This window comes from Lontra canadensis, unplaced genomic scaffold, assembly GCF_010015895.1.
Source record: "Lontra canadensis isolate GAN:19392208 unplaced genomic scaffold, GSC_riverotter_1.0 scaffold12, whole genome shotgun sequence".
Lineage (NCBI taxonomy): Eukaryota > Metazoa > Chordata > Mammalia > Carnivora > Mustelidae > Lontra > Lontra canadensis.
In genome coordinates this window covers 12,798,747-12,813,124 of record NW_022631006.1, presented here as the reverse complement: position 1 = coordinate 12,813,124, position 14,378 = coordinate 12,798,747, and the positions used below count along the sequence as shown (strand labels likewise).

The 14,378-nt window shown below is 38.5% G+C and overlaps 1 protein-coding gene across 1 annotated transcript in view; it reads right to left on the bottom strand.

Moving 5' to 3' along the window:
• Nucleotides 1-14,378, bottom strand: part of FBN1 (fibrillin 1) — a 229,404-nt gene that overhangs the window by 119,622 nt on the left and 95,404 nt on the right. The window contains exons 6-7 of the mRNA XM_032856557.1: nt 4,471-4,668; nt 948-1,073 (exon numbers count right to left, since the gene is read on the bottom strand). Coding sequence (XP_032712448.1) covers nt 948-1,073; nt 4,471-4,668 — 324 coding nt within the window. The remainder of the gene's footprint in view (nt 1-947; nt 1,074-4,470; nt 4,669-14,378) is intronic.

The window sequence follows — 14,378 nt, the reverse complement described above, 5'->3', positions numbered from 1 at the left end:
AAATCAGATGCTGTCTTTCCCACATATGATATACTGTGGTTATTCACAAAGAAGACTAAGGACCCAGACCCAACCCCAGACAAGTGACTTAGTCCTCATTGCTGGGGTTTAGGAGTTGATACAACAGCAGTGCATATGAATCAAAATGAAACTTTGTATCCCACCAAGTAGAAATGAAAATGAAGTTTGCTCTGCTGAGTTTGACGTGACAGATAACTTGTTACATTACTGCCAGACATTACATGTGCACTCATCAAAGAAAAGAGAGTTTGATGCTGCCTACTTATTTCCCTCTTATGGAAAAAGCATTTATTATGGCCTTGGATGCCAGGCTCTTTTTGGCAAGTAGCAATAGTGGTGAATATGAACACATTCTCTCTACACACATTTTCAGGAGCTCAATCTGTAAACTAAATACAAATATGCAAATTTACCTCCAGTTATTTTTCTGTTTGATTAACATTAAAAGGCTTCCATTTGATAGGCAGAAAAGGAAATACTAAATTTGTACTAGGAGCATAAACATAAGAGTTAATCTCTCAAAAAAAAAAAATCAAACATACATTTTAACTAGAAAAACATCAAAAGATATGTCTTTTTGAATAATACTTAATGATTAAATTTAAATTCATGTCTCTAGAACTATGCAAAAACATGTGTCTTGAACATTTTAACCCAAATATTGGTTCAAAAATATTTCATGTTTTAATATTTAATTTGATTCAGCTGGATCTCTTATTTTGGGTCTATAAAAGTGGAAAAAGCTGCAGGGTTTTTCTGGTTCAATAGCACAAAGGCATATTATTTCTGGTAAGAATATGATATTTACACATTCATAGGAATGACAAAGACAGAAGGATTTTGGAACAATTTGCAATAAAGCCTGTCATTGATTTGGGTTTTGCCTTCCCCTCCACCCCTTAACTGCAAAGCATGATACTTCTTACCTTCACATTTTTGTGATGCTTCATTAAATTTGTGTCCAGCAGGACATTTGCACTCAAAAGATCCAACAGTATTAATGCAATTTCCTCCTTGACAGAGCCCAGGGATGGCCTGGCATTCATCCACATCTGTCAGATTTCAGAAGACAGAGAGAGGACAGGGAGAGATTCATATAAGTCACTGCAGAAGAAATGTGATAGTTCGTCTACAATTATATCACCATATTTATGTCAGTGAGTTATTTGTCCATCACAATATTTGGAATACGATGTGAGAAACTTTCTTACAACTACCTGTAAAATCAATTATTTGAATAGCATAACTTGGTCAATGATGTTTTATAAGAATTCACAAATATTGTTACTCTTCCTACCTTCTGTCTTCCCTATGTAGGGGGGAATATTTATACTGATTTTTATGGATTTTATTATGCATGCTGCAAATTACTGGGATACAATGATTAAAAGGCTGACAGTAATAACTAGAGTTATTCAAGAAATCCTCAGAATCATAATGCAACACATTTCAATAGTAAAACTGTCTCTAAGACTTATATTGAATGATTCAGTTAAAACAGAATTTACTTAAGATCACTTGGATCACATGACACAGTGAATGTTTTAATGCAAATGAAATGGGAGATATTCACCTTCCATTCTGTATAATTGCCTTGTACAGTAAAACTTAAACAACCCAGGAAATCGGACTAAGAAGTGAGAGACACCCCAGATGAATGTGTAGTCTCAGCTGTAGACTCACCTTGCTGGCACAGCAGCCACCAGAGGGAACCTTTTTAAAGGTAAGTCAGAGTGTGTCCTTCCCAGCTCAAAACTCAAGCCCTTATCTTAGAAGATTCTATCTTCTCCCTCTATTCTCTGACCTCACTTCTGGCCTCCTCCCCCCTCACTCTTCTTCCACACCGGCTTCCTTGCCATTCCTTAACGATACCGATACCGAGGATGCACTTGCCTGGGGCTTTATAGGAGTGCCCCCCTACCTGAATTATTCTCCTTCCATAAAGCTGCATAAAGGTTCATGTTGTCCTGTCCATCAGTTCTCTGTTCCACTCTGTCTGTGGATCCTTCTCCCGCCAATCTAACAGCAATAGCCACCATTCACCACCCTTCTTTGCTTGTTTTTTTTTTTTCCATAGGACGAATCATCAGCCAACCTGATAAATACTCGTTTGCTTTGTTTTGTTTCACAAATCCATTGTCTTTAATGCAAATTTCAGAGAGCAGGTTCTTTGTTTTGTTCACAGCTATGTCCCTGGCACCTAATAATTGTGGTCCCACATGTAGCCCCAAATATGAACCCCCTAGGAACAAAAGCAATCATTCCAAGCTCATTATGTTCAGTTAGAAAGATTGTAAAAAATACATCATGTACATTCTTTCCATCTCTTCATATATAACACACAAAGGACTAGTTTAATAAAGGAACCCCCCAGGGTAGCAGTCTAACATTTCTTTCCCTCACTTTGGATATTCTTTAAGAAATCTGGAAACCTAGTGTACTCTCTTGTTTTACTCCTCATTGTATGAGCAAGAGAGTGATCACCAATTTTAAGATCTCTAATAACCTGTGTTCTTGAGAAAAGTCAACACGAAGGAAAGGATACTAAAGGAGCAACAATTTATTTTGCTAGAAAAGTGTCACTGTTTTAAATGGACTGTCCCAGTCCACAAATGAACCACTACATGTGGAGTATAATTAGATTATATTTTATAGCTGATCTCAATTTTGTCTTAGACCAGGAGTTTCCATTCTCTTGATACATGAATAAGTTATTAAAATGTTATTTGAAATTGATGGTACATATAAGCAAAACTTGATAGTCTTGTTGGTCATAATTTTTGGCCAAGAGGAAATATGAATGAGGGCTCTTCTCTGCTGGCCATACCTTCCAAGACTGAAGACAGAATAAGCTCCTTTATGAACCCATTTGCCCACAGGCCCCTCACATCAGGCTCAAGGTCTGAAAACAACAGCAAAGGGACAGAGCTCCCAAGCCAATAGCAGAATCACTCAGAAAAAAACCAACCAAACATGACGAATTTCATTCTCAAATTGGCAATATGACTACCATTTTGATTTCATGCATTTCACAAAATTTCTGATAGAAATATTTCCCCCCCACCTTGGATGTCTACTAGCAGAGTCAGGAAGGGACAGAAAGAAAATCCTGGACAAGTCGAGACCATAGGAAATGCATACTAAAGCCACAGGGCAGTCGCTCTTCCCTCTCCCTCTTCATTCTCTTTGCCCCAATTCTCTTAGTGCGTCAACCTCTGACAAGGACTCATGGACACCACTTCCGGCTTTCTGGTCTAAGTCAGTGCCTTCATGGGTAGTAGCTGCCTTCAGGACACCAAGACCAAGAATTTCTTCAAAACTCACTGGGACTTTATAAGGATGAGAAAAAATAAAGAAGGTGCCTGAGAAAGGGGGAATAAAACTGACTTTTTATTTTCTAAAATCACACACTAGACCCCTCTGTAATTCCTTCATTCCAAAGTGACTTCTTGCTGCTCCTGACATGCAGAAGGACAAGTTGAATGGCACATAAAGGAGCTGTATGTTATATTATACATAGTAGTTGGGAGCCAGGACCAACAGTGTTTATCACAAGTGGAATTTGTGGAAGTATAATTTAATGGAGACCCACAGACCTGTGGGATTAAACCCAAATTCTGTTTTACTGCCTATTAGCCTTAGAACCAACATATAGAATAAAACCAAACTAGGATGTGTCTGCCTCAGAAAAGCGTATCCCGAATTTGCTGAAAATATTGCAACTTGCTAAAAAAAAGCCCTGAGGATGTCTAAAGGAAACAGATACAGCCTGGGAGTTTTCAATCCCATCAGTTTAGTGCTGAACTGCCTCCGTTCACTTCCTCCTGTTTCCTGCCAGACATCCAGACAATAAAAGAATTTGTACAGCTGGAAGAACAGGAATCAAAGCCAAAAACAGAGTAAGGGCTTCTATGGGAGGCAGGAGAAGAAGCGAACAGGCGACATCTGGGGATATTTAAAACTGTGAAACAAATCTTAATTTATTTCTGACTTGTTAAAAAAAAAAAAAGCATAATGTAGCATGTAGAATGGAGAGAGGAACAATTTTCTTGAGGTCAACTAAGTACAACCCACGAGACAGAGGAACTCCAACAATATCAAATGAAGGGAAAAAATTGAGAAAAACAAACTACCTTGTTCACAGATTTTGCTTGGTGTTTCTACACAGCATTGCTACAACACACAGCATTGCTGCAAACAGAATCATACCAGCCCCTAGAAACACCTCTGGGGTTGGAGGGAGAACTGCTGGCTACGAAAACTCCAGAGAGACCAGCTGCTCCCTCTTGAGCCACGCTCCTCATGCCTAAGTTGGATATCATGCCGTCAGCGAAATCGTGAAGTTATGTCTCTGACACCGCTTTTCCGTTCTCTCCAACTTCACTGGAGAATGGCTCTCCAGAGCAAGTAAGATGAATCCATGAATAACGCCATGGGCCAGAGGCTTACCTTGACAGGCTCCCGTGCGGATATTTGGAATGAAGCCTCGGCGGCAGGGGTGGGGCTGGGCGGGGCACATCTCACAGGGGTGGCCCCAGGCTCGGCCCACCGTGGCACAGCAGAGTGTCTTGGTGCAGACAATCCCGCTGAGCTGTCCCTGGCACATCTGGTTGCTGACCACAGTGAAACACGGGCCTGTCCTGTAATCTGAAAATAAGGAAGAATTCCATGAAGGTCCAGAAAAGCAGGAACCATCACGCAGAGGAACAGCTGTGCCCCATCTCGCGTGACTCTAAACTAGGAAAGAGTCTTCAGGGATGGAACCACACATCAGTGACTTTGTGTGAAGCCTTGAGCAGACCGTTCTATCACTCACCTCCAGGTTCCTCACCTAGGACACGGGGATAAAAACACCAATTCCTACCCACTGTGAAGACACCATTTTAAGATCAAATGAGTGAATGGAAAACAGTGGGGTCCTATACGTACACAGCATTATGATATTAATGTACATTCATTCACTCAAAAATATGTGTCAGTGCCTACTATAAATCGGGCCCTGTGCTTGATGTGGAAATTTAAATGATTAAAAGAGATCAAATCCCTGTCCTCATGGAGCTTACAGTCTATTATTATTCATGCTAGAGAAAGCAAAAAATTTCAAAGTTTGCAATGAGGCAAGTCATGGCACCTTCTTCCTGGGAGTTCCTAGAACAAAAGAAATGAGTTACTCATTTCTTTTGGATTGGGCCCATCCTATTTCAAATACAAAAAATAAGAAAGCAAACAAATAAGTAAGCATTTTAAAATATTTACCCATGTGAAGACATTAGGTATTTAAGGTAAAGAGTAAGGACATTGGTCCAAAATCATTGTAACCCTTGGGCAAAAGTCCATCGTCAAGCGGACAGGGATAGGTGAAGGCCACAGGAGAATTTCCAAGTACTCTCACTGGATTAAAAGAAGTCTGCCTCAGTTTTTGTTCTATTCTGTTTTGTTTTGCTAAAAGGAGAAAGTCAATCTGGATTCAACAGCCAAAAAACAAGGAAGATGAACACATAGTGAGCAGAGAAGACCAAAGTCAGGCTGTCCTCAGTCTCTGAGAGAAATTGAGACCATAATATCTTCTTCTGTATATCTGACAGATAAGGGAAGCTGAGTTGTGACAAGACCCATGAGTGTCTACCCACTACCCAAAACTGCATGCTTTCCATGTCATTTTCAGAAATGCATAGGTAGTTTCCTATGAGTCCAGGGATCCAATAGAAAATAAATAACTCCAGTAAGTTCCTTTCACCACTGAATTCTACAGCTTATGAAAGTCACCATGTGTGCTGATGAAACCTCTGGGTTAGGTTTTGACTTTTCTTCTTTCTTTCTCTAGGGAGGTAGGCACGCCTCTGTTCTGTGTACTCTCTCCTGCTTTCTCTGCTGCAGTTATGACCCAGCAGCTCCCTCTCACTAAATGTTCTTCCTCACTCTCACTTTTTTCTTGCTGGAATGAGCCACCTGTGCTCAACTGCATTGCCTTAATGCCCATGCTGCCCTAATGTCCATGTGGAAAGATGAGCTTTCTGAGCAGTTCACTTGTCACCCAGTCAAGTTCAGCAAGAGGATGAGGCCCAAATTATGGTAGCACTTGAGAGACGGACAGCATGCTCAAAATGTCAAGTCCCCATCTCCACATCTCCCTTTCCATGCAAGTGCTTGCCAAACCGTGCTGTGTGTATTGCTGATGGGATGCAAGATGGCTTTAGATGGTCATGTTTTAACAGTCACTTGTCAATTCTGATTTGTGTTATTAAAAATCATAACCATAATGGACTCGTATTTCACAAATACATTTGCTATGATGAGGATGAATTAAAAAAGTTTAACTCAATTTAAAGAAAAATATTAAGTAAACACAGGTACAGGATATGCAGACAGGTCAAAAAGTTGTTTAGCTTGTATGTAAACACCACCAGTGTCCAAAAAACTAACCTTATACCTTTCTTTCCCTTGAGTTTCTAATGTTCTGGCCCCACCCACCTTTCTAGACTCATCTCGTTGCTTTCTCAGTTTATTGTCTTTTTACTTTGTTCGTGCATTTATTTTAGCCTACTGATTATTTTTCAGTTTTATATAGCCAAATTCTAGGCATATTTTATTTAATATATTTCAAAATATGTCAGATCTATTCAAAATCTATTTTCTTACATAGCATTTAATTCAAGCAAGAATACAAAAATTAGGGGCGCCTGGGCGGCTCAGTGGGTTAAGCCTCTGCCTTCCACTCATGTCATGACCCCAGGGTCCTGGGATCGAGCCCCGAATTGGGCTCTCTGCTTAGCAGGGAGCCTGCTTCTCCCCCCCCACCCCCGCCGCCCGCCTGCCTCTCTGCCTACTTGTGATCTCTCTCTCTGTCAAATAAATAAGTAAAATCTTTAAAAAAAATACACAAATTAAATGCTGTTGAATAGATCTCCACCCTCATTTCATTCTGTCAATAAAGAAAAATGACAACACAATGACAGTTTGCAGCAAAAGTTCTCTTAAAGGCAGTAAACACATGGGTAAAGTCAAATGCTGTAATCCTTCATTATTTGGCTCAATTCTTCCAAATACTACCTATAGGCATTTAATACATCTTTATCTAACATATGGCATTTCTTTTTTTAACATTTTATTACATATTTTTGTGATTCAAAAATAATTATTTCAGACAATTAGGAAAAGGTAGCAACATAAACAAGAAAATAAAAATCACATGTAACTCCACCTAAAGAAATCTTTCATACATATTGGTTATATTATCTTAACCTAAATTTACATGTGTTTTTTTTATTTATCACAAAATAGGAATTATATTAAATCTATAATTTTGAATATTACCAGTGCCCAAAGCATTTTCCCATGTAACCACCATTCCAAAATATGATTTTAATTGCTGCATTAATGGGTGTATTTGATGGATAATTTTCCATCAAATTATAACGTAATGTATTCAATAATTTTCTTACTGTGTGTCATTTAAATTGTTTCCAATTCTTCATTATTACACACAGCATTCACCATACATCACTGATGAACTCCTTGAGGATGAAAAATGTTTAGTCTCATGAAACAGCCACCAAGATTTTTATAACTACATATGCATATTATATTTCTTAGGCTAGAAAGATCATAGCAACATAATCTTTTATTTAAAAAAATAAATAAAGCCTTCTGTGTTAGGTTACAAGGAAAGAAATATAAGTTTGTTACTTCTCTTAATTTATGGAGGTAAGTGCAAGTGCTTGAATCAAACAGGCTCATGGTGGCATGATTTTAAAAGATTTAAAGATTTAAAGATTTTCAATCTTTAAAAAGCATAATGGAATTTGAATGAGTGAATTTGAATTTACAGTCCTCTCTTCGACACTGCTTGGATTTGGTTTTGCTGCTCATTTGTCAAGATAGCCTACCAGAAAGATTTATATATGAGGATCGCAGAGACTTAGGGTAGGTGCAAACACATGTTTTGAGACTGATACCAGCAAAATCAAGGCATGCTACAAAATACTAAAACAATCTGATTCAGTCCTATCTGACACGGCCTCATGACTTCAGACATGAATTCCTCATTGAGACACCCTCAGAAAAAGAAAATAACCTTCAGACTTTTCCAGGGTCAATGACTTTTTACTCTCATTTCAATATGAAATGCATGGAATAGAAATGGCAACTACTGGAGTGCCTGGGTGGCTCAGTCGTTAAGCATCTGCCTTTGCCTCAGGTCATGATCCCAGGGTCTGGGATCAAGCCCCACATCAGGTTCCCTCCTCAGCGGGAAGCCTGCTTCTCCCTCTCCCACTCACCCTGCTGTGTTCCCTCTCTTGCTATGTCTCTCTCTGTCAAATAAATAAATAAAATCTTAAAAGAAAAAAAAAAAGAAAGAAATGGCAACAGTTAATTCTGACAATTTTCATTAGGCATCTCTAGAGTGCATAGGGACCCAACTTTATTAAATATACTGGATATTTGGCAAACAGTTGGAGTAGGTATAACAGAATCTAGACTTAACATATTTCTAAATAATGCTATGGACAGAAAACCAAACCATGTGACAGTGCAGATTACTAAGTGGACATAAAATGTATTTGTGGGGCCACATTGTCAATAAAAATTGCTGAGTGCAGAGAGAGAGGCATAATCTGGATGAAACAGAATTGGATCGAAAAACCTCTTGGAAGGTAAATGCTCCATTAACGTGGTTTTCAAATGTCATTCTGTTCTGGCAGCCTATGCTTTCTGTCCTGTGCTTCATGTAGCTTGCCAAAGTTATGCTGTTTTTTGTCCAATACTTTAACCACAGGAAAAAAAAAAAACTGCCCACACTCCCAATTCCTTACTAATAATCCAATTATTTACAATTATTCCCATAGCACTTACGTGATACTAGGCTAAATTTACATACTCTTTTTTTTTCAGATAGTCCCAGCACGAGACAGGGAATGTGCCTAATTCAATGCTTGGGTAATGTTTGACTCATTCCTTCTAACATAAATCATTACTCCTAATGCAAATAAATATAGTATTAAAAATACTTTCTGTTTGCAAACTGTTCCACACTCGCTTCCCCATAAGACCTCCATGAACTAGGGCAACAGGCCAAGCCTCTCCCAAATTAAAATGCAATTTTAATTGTTTTTAACTGGCTTACTTTAGTGTGGCTTGTTCATGGGAAATTCTGCATCTACGTGTTCCCATTCTGAGTGGTTGAGGCTCCAGGGCTATTTCACCGTCCTCATAGATTTAGCCTCAAGACTTAGGATCTGACCAACGTGTATGTGTGGCTTCAGATCCTCAGCCCTTTCCCAGAGCCGTGGCTCAGAATGCTGGGACCCACAGTGGTACCTCACTTTCATTTGTAACCAGACTTCACCCTGAAGCAAAGGCATCATGCACAGAGAAAGAATATTCTGTGGTACAACGAATTCTTGTCACTCCTGCCCAGTCACTAAACCACAAACTACAGGGAAGGCACAAGGATATAATTTGAGGCAGTAGGCTCCAATTATTTGAAATCCTTCTTTTCATAAAAATTACAAACAAAAGAATAAGGTATCAATTTATCCATGAAAGGGTCACAGCGTGCTTCTTCCTTTCAGGTAGGTTGGCCTGGGATGCATTAGCCTCCTAACGTGTGGAACATCAATACAACCTCCTGACGAAAGAGTTCAAGAACTTTCAGTCTGAGGAAAATTAAGGCAAAGAAGTTCCATGATCATCATTAGTCTCATAACTGATGCCATTTCTTCTTTCTCCAATTATTCTTAACCCTAGGACATAACCAAATCACCTGGGGAAGTTTGGCAAAATACTAATGCCTGAGCCTCACCCTGGCCTTCCCAAAGCCCCTCCCCCTCCCCCATTCTCATCCTCTAGAATCCAATTCAGTAGACGTGGCATGGAGCCTGGGCATCTGCCTTTTCCATAAGCCCCCCAAAATGATTTTGCTCTCTAGGGCTCTAAGTTCAATCTCTCTCTCTCTCTCTCTCTCTCAACTTTTATTGAGAAGTGCCTACGTTCCATTATTAATTGGAGGTGTCTGCAAGATAGCTGACTGCTTACCTGAAGGTCTAACCTTAGAAATGTGAAAAGCCCATGAGACGGGATCGCTGCTACTCAATATAGTCCAATCCCATTGTGCTCATTTCCATAGTGTTGACTGATTATGAGGCACTTCACTATGTCTTTTATTAATTATACCAACCACAAGCTCACTAAAACAAACAACAAATCAAAATTTAAGAAGGCTAACCACCCACTGCTCCACTGTCCTAACAGTCAACTGATCTCACGTTTCTAAGCTCTTCCCCTCCCACTGTTACAAAGCACATCAATATACATGACATCACCCCACTACCAGGAGCTCCCACTTCCAACTGCCCTGCCCAGTGCTAGACACGGTACCTGAGTGAAATGCCAGGGGGATTCTCCACCCAGGTTCCAAAGACATTGATCAAACTAGCATCAGTAACACCAAAAGTTAAACTTTTAATTTCCTCAAGAATTGCACTATTATAGATCACCTTGAAATACCTCCATGACTCCTGATTTCATTAAATAGAAAGTACTAAACATCATCTATGAAGTTTATGCCAAAAATAGTCAAACCTCAGACCCTACCTGTAGCAGAGAGGACATATGGGGTAGAAGAACAAGACAATGACACCAGAAGGCAACACTCAGAAAACCTAGAATGTGTGATTTTCAAAGGCAACTGTTCTGAACTTTTCAAAAAATAAATGACCCCCCTCTTAAAAAAAAGATGGTAAAGGGATTATTTATATTAAAAAGACTAATAACTGAACCTTAATTGGATTGTTTCAAAAAAGAGATAACTGGGACAATTTTATATGGGCTATGTATTATATAATACTGTGGAAATGTTCTTTTAGATATGGTCATGATATTTTGGTTATCTATGAAGTAAAGTGTGATGTATGCAACTTAATTTTCAAATGATTCAGCAAAACAGACAACAAATATATATAAGTATATACTTAGATGTTATAAATATATAATATATAATTACATTTATATATTATGTACTAATATTTAATACATATTATATAATATTAATATATATTTATATATACACACATAAACAAATAAGCACATAGAGAATATTATGTGTATAGAAGTGGAAAAATGTTAAAAATTTAATGCAGGTAGAAGGTATATGGGTATATTTTATATTATTATTTCAACTTTAATGCAAGTTTGTGTAATGTAATGTAAGTGTTTAATAATAAAAATTCTGAGGGCATAAGAATTGTTTCCTGGGCTACTTGTCCTATGCAATATTGTCTCTTTCATTTCATCCAAGCTATGTTTTTCCTTTTTAAATGACACAATAAATTTCAAATATACTTTCTAATCTATACATTTTTATAAAATACAACATACAAGATATGAGTATGAATATGGTCTCCACAATGTTATTTAAAGAATATGAGCTTTTGGCAAAATTCACTAAGTTACATTGTGCAAAATGTTTATCTTTTAGTAACTGTATCTGAGATGGAGCTTCACTATTAACTAATTTTTTAAAAATTTTAGAAATAGGGCACAAGAATAAGCACAAAACTCTTTTGTTAACATTTGCTGACTTTTAACTTCTCTAATTATAAAAGTATCAACCATTATAAATTTTAATATAAATATCATTCAAAACTACAGTAACAAGGTGATGTACACCTTTTAATTCTAACATGCAGACTAAGTAGTTGACCAAATCCAGACCATAGTTCTGGAACCTGATTATATGCAGCAGCAACTCAACCACAAGAGACTGTTACCACATTTTATTCTGTTCCATGATGAAGAAAACAATACGCAATCTTGTTCAGAGAAGAGAATATCTCATGTCTGAATAATTATTGACCTGACACCATTTGTCCCCTTACCGTACATCCTATGAGTCCTGACTGATTCTCACTTTCCCCCAATGTTATCGCCAAACCACCTTTACTAGAAAAAAAAAAAAGAGTGGTGGGGTGGATAGAACTCAAATTCTGGGTTGGGTGATATATTTACCATGAAGATAATAAAATCATAGAGTGTCTTCATTTTTTGTGGTCTGCAAATTGCACATTCAAGAACCAGCTGGCTCTGATTTATGCACTTTGAAAACGGCTCGCATGAACGCCGTGTAAAACCAAACTGCAGTTTCACCACAGAGAATCAGCTATTGAACGGCAAGACAAAAACAATAGTATTATATAACCATATGATTTATTTGTTCTTTTATATTTTCTTCAAAGCCACCAAGCATAAAACATCCCCTACATTCCAAAAGCAAGATTAATAACATAAGAATAAAGGGCCCTGTGATCAATGATATTAAATATAACTTTCCAGGGCTGACATATTCTTAGATCAACTTGTAATATTGCTTAATTTCCAAATACAAAATCTATCTGAAGGGAATTCGGTTTCTGAAGGATTCTAATGGAAAGTTTATTGTTAAAATTGGAAAATCATAATATAAATGAGATTTTCACATTTAGAGAATAAAGGCCTATGCTTGTAAAGGGGCAATAAAAATTAACTGATTGGTGTTATTCCAGTGTAGGTTCCACCAATATGAGATGGCTAGAAGAGGCAAATTTATTGAGACAAAGTAGAATGGTGGTTGCCAGGGGCTGAGGGGAGCGAGGAGTGGGGAGTTATTGTTTAGTGGGTATAGTTTCAGTTCAAGAAGGTGAAAAAGTTCTGGAGACATGATGGTGGTGGTTGCACACTGTGTGAGTGTACTTAGTGCCACTGAACCACACATCTAAATATGGCTAAAATAGCAAATTATGTGTTAGGTATATTTTACCACAACTAAAATATCCCACTGCATAAAATAAAATCAGACATTCCAACTTCCATGATCAGATTCAATGGGTAAGCATTACAGTTGTAAAATGTAATCAAGAATTTCTTCATTCAACAAATATTTACTGAGCTACTGTGCTGTATCAGCGAGCAGCATGAGAAAGTCCTTGACCACATGGAATTTACCATCTGGCAGGGGAAGTAGTCAGCAGATAGGTGAATACATTTAAAATCATTTTAGATTTGAGGCTGTGATTACATCTACAAATGAAGTAAGCATACTGCCATGATAGAGAATAATTAGGGATACCCACCGTGGAAGACTTCTTAGAGAAGATGGTTATTTATACGAAGGCCTAAAGGATGAGAGCAAGTCAGCCGTGCAAAGTGAGAGTAAGTGATTCTGAGGTTTAAGACACAGCAAGAACAGTGGCTCTGAGCTAGGAGAGGGCCTGGCTTCTCCAGTAACGAGAGAAGGCCACTGTGACCAGAGCTCAAAGAGCAAGGGGAAAGAGGCATGCCACGGGGCTGGAACATTGGGCAGGGACTGGATTACACAGCACATTCCAGGCCATGGTAAAGAATTTGCATTCGGCCTGAAGCTCAGCAGGAAGCCCCTGAAAACACACGTGTTATTTTTAAAGCATACTGCATAGAGGGTTCAAGAGTGGAAATGGGAAGCTTGCAAGGAGGCTATTGAAGGATCTGAGGAAAGATGGTGGTGGCTAGACAAAGGTGGTGATGCAGAAGTGGAGAGCTGCCAGCAGGTGGGGGTGTTTTTGGGGGGTGTCTGTGGGGGCCGAGAACCAACAGTGCTTAAAGATGGTTTGCACGTGAAGGGTGAGGGAAACTGAAAAGACAAGGATGACTTCAGGTTTCTGGCTCCAGAAGCTGGATATGTGGCCAGCCACTCACCAAAATTGGGAATCTGAGAAAAGATTAGACTAGAACTATGCAGCAACTTCTTCCTAGAAATATCACCAAAGGCAAGGAAAACCAAGGGCAAAAATTAACTATTGGGACTTCATCAAGATAAAAGCTTTTACTTAGCAAAGGAAAGAGTCAACAAAACCAAAAGACAACCTACAGAATGGGAAAAGATATTTGCAAATGACTTATCAGATAAAGGGCTAGTATCCAGAATCTAAAAAGAACTTATCAAACTCAATACCCAAAGAACAAATAATCCAATCAAGAAATGGGCAGAAGACATGAACAGACATTTTGGCAAAGAAGACATCGAAATGGCCAACAGACACATGAAAAAGTGCTCAATATTACTCAGCATCAGGGAAATACAAATCAAAAGCACAGTTAGATACCACCTCACACCAGTTGGAATGGCTAAAATTAACCAGTCAGGAAACAACAGATATTGGTGAGGATGAGGAAAAAGGGGGACCCTCCTACACTGTTGGATGGCATGCAAGCTGGTGCAGCCACTCTGGAAAACAGCATGGAGGTTCCTCAAAAATTTGAAAATAGAGCTACCCTATGACCCAGCAATGGCACTACTGGGTATTTACCCTAAAGATACAAATGTAGTGATCCGAAGGGGCATGTAC